The sequence below is a fragment of the Tetrao urogallus genome, assembly GCF_951394365.1.
Source record: "Tetrao urogallus genome assembly, chromosome: 1".
NCBI lineage: Eukaryota > Metazoa > Chordata > Aves > Galliformes > Phasianidae > Tetrao > Tetrao urogallus.
In genome coordinates, this window is record NC_136813.1 from 141,127,933 (window position 1) to 141,134,967 (window position 7,035).

A 7,035-nucleotide genomic window follows, 5' to 3' on the forward strand; every position below is an offset into this window, starting at 1 on the left:
GAAAGCCAGCATTGATGTAAGCATCTGGTAACAACTACACTTGGGCAATCAGGGCATAACCTCTGTATTTCATTCCTGAGGAAGGTGATTATAATGATGACCAGAACATCTCTGCAATGAGTAGAAATGAGCAAAATGTTGCGGGTTTTCTTGAAGATGTTTGTGTTCAATTTGTGAAATTCATATTTCTTGAAAAAGCCTCTCTTTGGGTGAAGCGAACAGTTTTCCTCTTATCGTTCGCACGTATGCATTCTTGATCTGACATGACTTGCAACCACAAGAGAGCACTCTTTCCTTTGAAGATTTCTCTGCTTCTCCAGAAAGGTAGAGATGTGCCATATAAGTTTGCAAACTGCTTGAGAGCTGTTTCAGTTAGACCAGAGCAGCCGAAACAACAAAGCTTGCAGTTGTCTTTTGGATTTCATTGTGGAAAGCCTTTGGGTAGTTTTCAGATGACAGAAGATCCTCGGTTCCTGAAAGGGAGGAGTTCTGCCAAAACTTTGAAGATCCCTATAAACTTTGCAAATTACGCCGCTTTTGGAGACAATTATATCAAATGATATTGTGGATTACAATACATGAGAAGTGTTTAGAGCCTGGAAGATTATTTACATTTGGCGTTAACTCCTATGGTCATAATTTCAAGAAGGGAGAAAAGGAATGCACAGGAACGCTCTTATTATCTTTTGAAATATGAAGATCAGAGGAAAAGGAAGGTTTAAAAGTGTGGAGTGATGGTCCTCAAAACCTGTCTATAAATTAGCTGGCATCCTGCGTCTATAAAATCAGCTTAGAGCTGATTTCCATGCACCAGTGGACCTCCTGAGTCATCAGCAGTGCTTTGCGATCTGAGTCTCTACATTCTGCAGGAGAAAATTGCCACCCCTGGGGCAGAGTACCTGTACAAATGTTTCCTTCTTGCCTGGATTGATACACGATTTGGAAGCTAAATTTGGGAGCTGATTTTGCACTTGTGAGAAAAGACTAAGCATGGCCAGCAATAAAGATGATGATGGACTGTTGAACAGGATTGCATTTTCAGGAGCAATGCCCCTGGCTAACAGCCACATCCGTCCCCACGGGGTTCCCCTGAGAGAAGCCTTTGGGGTTCCCATCCACCTAGACCCGTCGTACTGGGAGCGAGCCTATGGTGGGCACGCAGGTCGCATCTCCTACGTCCCATTCCCTGGCTACGTGGGCGTCTATGACTATTCCTTTGAGCCTGCCTTCATTCGGAAGAGGAACGAGAGAGAAAGACAGCGGGTGCGCTGCGTGAACGAAGGCTACACACGCCTGAGAGAGCACCTGCCCAAGGAATTTGCTGACAAGCGCCTCAGCAAAGTGGAGACCCTGAGAGCAGCCATAAGCTACATCAAGCACTTGCAGAGCTTGCTGGACTGCTATCCCCTTGGGTCTAGCAGTAAGGAAACACTCGCCACCAAGGAGCTCCTGGATGATCCCAGCCCTGGTCCTCTGCGGGAGTGCAACAGTGATGGAGAATCGAAAGCTTCCTCAGCCTCATCCCCCTACAGTGAATTCGAGGAGGTGGGTAGCTAGGAATTGGCCCCCTGGAGAAAGAAGCCTTCAAGACCTTCTGAAAGCCAGAACTAAATCCCCTGGGACTTTTCTGCGGATTAAGATGAATACCAGGAAAAAGGAAAACAGCTAGGAGAAAAGATAAAGGTATTTTCATTCTTTCAAAGGACAACTGTGTTGTCTGCACAGAACTTAAAGATGATCTGTAAGCACACAGACCTTGCTTCTGTTGTTCCAAATGTGTTACTAAACTTCGGATTGTTAAAACCGAAGCAACTGTTTGCATTCTACTTCTCATTCAGCTTTTGTTCTATTTTTATTTGCTTTTCACTCAAGAAGAGAACAAAACCTGATAAACCCATTTCAGGAAATCCTCCTTCCCTTTCTCCCACTTCCTCTAAGTTTTATTTTCCTGCTTGCTAACTTGGAATATCCTGGGTTACAAACATTTCGACTGGGAAAGGTAAGATTTAGATAACACATCCTTCCCTAAAATTGTTAGAACACTCCCAGAAATGCTCCTGTTTCTGAAAGGACAGTATTTTTACAAACTTGTGACTGATTTTTTTTTTTAATGGCATCTTCTAAAGCAAAAGTAGCAACTCATGCATTGGATTCTGGCTGTTTGGTGATCATGGGAGGGATGATTTTCAGGAAAAGTAAGTGTGACAGTTTCACTCTAAAGTGTTCTAGAAAGTGGTAAGCAGAGATTTGTAAAACTGCACCTAAAAAGGCACAGCTTTACTTCTGATACTGAAAAAAAATGTTGCCGGCCTATTTCTTTCTTTACTCAAAACTGAGTTTGTATGCAAAGTAATCCTGAGTATTTTTGATCAGTGAGAACTTAGAAATAGGTTCCTGTAGCGGTTATGTAGTGGTATGTACAAAAGGGGTAACATTAAATATATCAGTTTACATCTGTGTGAAGGTGTAGGTCTTTCTCCTTTTGATCAGAATATTGCATTGCTTTGTCAAAGAATACACCTTCTCAAATGAATATCTCAAAGTATATGAAATAGCTTTCCTTTGGACAATATCTGCTTAAAATGAGAACGTTACCCCCAAATTGCTCAAGAATCTTCCTTTCTCCACGGCCAGATTTAATTAACATTTAGCTATGAGCTTGAATCCCATTCTGAATACAAGGTAAACTTCTCACTCATAAGTCTGGCATGAAGACCTTCCAAACTTCTGCTTTTTTGGCCTCACTTTGGCGAAATGGTTTTGTATCATTTTGTCTTTCCTTCGCAGTGTGCTGACTGAACACCTGAAAAAATACTTGTGTGTAAATGAGAATGCATACTGATTAAATACCTCAGATGTGTCCATAAATTTCATTTAAATAAAAAATGCAATACATCCAGGCTGTGGGTTTTGTTTTAGTTTTTTCCAGTGGATAATAAATGGGAAATGTGTAGGAAATGCACACAAAATGCTACCTATGAAATAAATTTTTAACCTAGATTTTTACATCTGGATGGTTAGTAGGTTTATAGTGTTGGTATCTAACAAGATTTATTAGATATAAAGTTACTGTGCTTATTTCTAGCACACTGCTATGGACCTCTGTACACTTTTAGCTACTGAATGCCTGCTTTCAAGTACTTGCAGTGGAAGTACTTGGGTTGAGCTATTGCTACAGCTCTAAACCCAATTGTTTCTTCTTAAGTCACATACGTGTTTCTCAATAATATTGAAAGGCAGACACTTAAGCAAATTGCACTCAACTCAGATATGAAAAAAAAAAGCCTAAATATGTTGTCCAAGTGGCTTCTGACAGATCGTTCATTCAAAGATGTCAATGGCAGTCACAAGCTTTGTCCTTTATTCTTTAAGTGGTAGCCAGGTCTCTTTTCTGACAATTTTAATTTAGTTTGTTTCTGTTTTCCAAACCCCAAATGTTTAATCCCAGTTACCTGAAAAGTTCTTGCTAAGGATCTAGAGCTTAGGCACTGATTTTTGGATGCATCAGTATGGATTCTGACAATAGACTCAAACTCTTTGTGCTTCAGTGCTTCCAGATGTTTTTGGAAATGGAGTGGCACTGGTGGTAACTCTGTGAGTAAGCCTGGGTTGCATTTCTCCCTTAAAGCAGAGATCAAATCTCTCTTATCTATGAAAAACATGTATTCAGTGTACCTGAGACAAATTCTGTGAAATGCTTTGTAAAGCTCTTTGAAGACAGAAAGCACTTAACACACATTTAATGAGAGTAAATATCCAAACCACTAGAAATCAAAATGAGCAGAATGCCTGTTTCTGTCTGGATGGGAGGCATCAGATAACTCCCCTAATACATTTTTGTATCGGATGCTTCTCACGGAGGTTTGAATCCTGCAGCAGCACGTCCAAGAGTTGTAATCCTGTGGTTTCAAATGCTGGAGAGCGGGTACAGTGATCAGCTGGACAGACTGAGCCATGGATCTGCCCCTTGCCAGCTTCATCTCACTTGGGATGTGCCTCTAGGAGAGGCTCATCACAGGAGAGCATCTCCCCTCTGTGGTCCTGGGCCTGCACTTGATCCACACTGCTGTAGGGTGACCCTTCCCATGTGAGTTGCAGGCTGATCAGCTGCACATCTAGATGGGGCTGGTTTATTTCTTGTGTGTCCTTAATGTTCTGTTCAGAACCATGTCTGTATTTCTGAAATAACATTCTGGAAATACCTCTGGACCTCGAGTCAAGAAGATGGATGAAAAAGCCTACATATTAATAAAAACATGCATATATGTATATTTTGGAGTGTACGTTTCGCTCCTTTTAACAGCTCTGGAGATGTCCTTAAAGTACCTCTTGATCCAACCTCAGTTCGGAAGGTGCAAAAGCTACAGTCCATTTAATTTTAAAGGAAAGTGAATTTCTGGATGAAAACCAAATTATTTCTGTGCAAAAAATATGTGATGGATTGAGCTCCCAGGAAAGCTGGATGCTTTATCTCTCACAGTTCCTGCAGGCATGCAAACCTCTCGCACACTTTTAGCACAAGGAAGTAGAAGTCAGCTAAAGATCTCCCAAGGGTGGGTCAGTGCTTTTTATTTGTGTCAGCAAAAGTTTCAAGTGAATGCTACATTTCAAAAGCTTTCTTAAGCTGTTTCTGTGCAAAGTTTTTCTTCAAAGCTTCTAAAGTTTATCATTATCAGACTTTGAAGGCAGACAATGATCCAACTTGTCACCCTCAGAATTAAAGTTTTAATAAAAATGGTGATTGGAAGAATTCTCTCCATGTGGCACAATCACCATTTACATGAAAGTCAGCACTAATATCCCTAAGTAACCGTGCTACAGCTTTATCAAACTCCTGCATACCAAATGCAGACTTTAATCTTTCTATCAAATGTGAAAAAGTGCACATCTGTTGTCTTCTGTCTTCTGCCATTAAATTACAAATCCATTTGCTCCTGATATTATCAGCATTTTAAAGATGTGTAATCCTGGCCATGGGATTGCTTTTAATCCTCTAATAGCTATTTAGCTGATTTCTTTGTGAAAGCCCATCTACTCTCCTTTCATGTTATATTACCAGTGTCAGTAAAGCGGCCAAGGGAAACCAGAAGGCGCTATGAAGAAACTGTGTTCAGGCAGCAAAGCAATCAGGGCCAATTCATCTCACTGGAATAAATGAACAGGAATAGCCACACAAAAGCAAAGAATTTTTGAAACCTTTATAATGCCAGTGTACTCAGAAAGAAGCAAAAAACGATGCAAAATGTTTGAAATGGTACCAAGAGGAGAGCTCTGCTTGCAGTTGGCCAGATAGAATAATTAAAATTTGAAATGACCACTAGGATCATGTAGTCCAACTGCCAGCCCATTCCCACCATGCCCACTAACCATGTCCTCAGTGCCACATCCCCACAGTTCTGCAACACCTCCAGGGATGGTGACTCCACCACCAGCATTCTCTGATAACCCAGAGGCGTGCTTGCTGGCAAAAGTTATAAATGCTCACTCATGTATTTCCCACATGATTTTTTCACATTTTTCTTTATCTCACTGTGAGTACATCTGTTGGCAGAGTGATGGATAGCTTCTCTTTGCTGGGCAAACCAGCCATGCTGGAAAAACAAACCAGACTGAAGGCATTTCTAAAGTTGATGTCTCTCTCCATTACCTCAGTGGATCTTCACAGTCAGTGGAGGATCAAAGATGGAGAGGAGTCAGGCTAGGATACTAGAGAAATAATCCAAGAGCATTTGTTTGCAATTTACAGCAGTTTGGCAAGGTGACACCGCACAGATGATGCTCCAGAGCTGGCTGAAAACGTTATAACTAAAATTCATTTAACTCAGAAAAACACACAAAAACAACCATACTTCTTCCAGTGAATCATGGCAGCTACCCTGAGCCAAAACCCTGGAAAGTGAACAGAGAACAACATGGTCATCTGTTGTGCTGTGCTAGAGGCTGGGAAGCTGGGAGAAAAAACAAAGTACTCAGCTCCACTTGGGACTTCCCAAAGGGCTTTACAAAGCAAATCTCTCACTGAGATCGAAAGAGCTGTTCTTGCTGGATAAAGCCCTGTGAGAAAGTTAGCTGGTGGCCCACCTCTGCTTGGCTATCACTTTTGTAGCCAGAACTGTCTTTTCACAGCTTAACTGTGCAACATGTGTGCAGGGTACAGTCAACACCACAACATCTACTCAGAGCACATGAATGGTGCATCCTTGCCTCTACATGCTGGTGCTGAGGTGAGAGTAAAGGCTCAGAGCCTCATTTGGCAATGTGGTACAGCCTCAAAAAGGAAAAAAACAAAAAAACAAAAAAACAAAAAACAAGAAAAATCTTTCCTTAGTTTGCAAATTGAGTTGAAAAATAAGTGAATAACAACAAAAATACAGTTCAGGAACAGAAAATACAGGTATGTGCCCAGGCTGGGTTTACTGGATGCACTTCAAAGGAAAAACACAAGAAAAGCTAAGTTTAATTGGTTTCCTTTTATTTGTCTTAGCTTACAAAAGAACCATTTTCCTGAAAGGCTCAGAAGCTTCATGCATAAAAGCTGGAAATCCTAGGCTACCCATAGCCCAGCCCCTGGAACAGACACAGAAGACAGGTGACGCTCCTACTTTAGCCACCTCCAGTCATAACTTGCTGTATTTATGTAAACAAGGAGCTTTGCCAAAGGTCAATACATCCATCTGTGAATCTGGGTGGTTGAAGATCCTGGTTCACTGTCATCACTGTCTGTAGATACTATAGGCTGATAGTGTCGGTACTCCCAGATCTGTGGGTTACAGATGCAGGTAGCAACCAACAAGCTCATAGAATCATAGAATTACAGAATGATTAGGAAAAGGAAAGGACCTTAAATGTCATTTAGTTCCAACCCCCTGCTGTAGGCAGGGTTGCCAGTCACAAGGTATTTCACTCTAAATTTCCTCTCACCCCTTTCACCGTGCTTTCATCTGGCTTTGAAGCCTCTGTTACGGGACCTACCTTGTCATTTTGGTTAGAGCCTGCATTTGGAGGAGCATCAAGAGTTAAATCTATGTTAGTGCA

General features: G+C 41.4%; 1 protein-coding gene across 1 annotated transcript; it reads left to right on the top strand.

Moving 5' to 3' along the window:
• Window positions 1–990: 990 nt before the first annotated feature.
• Window positions 991–1,557, top strand: ASCL4 (achaete-scute family bHLH transcription factor 4; the record flags this gene model as incomplete). The annotated part of the gene is made up of 1 exon (XM_079541676.1): window positions 991–1,557. One exon carries the CDS (start codon window positions 991–993, stop codon window positions 1,555–1,557), a length of 567 nt encoding a protein of 188 aa, XP_079397802.1.
• Between the last annotated feature and the right edge of the window lie 5,478 nt (window positions 1,558–7,035).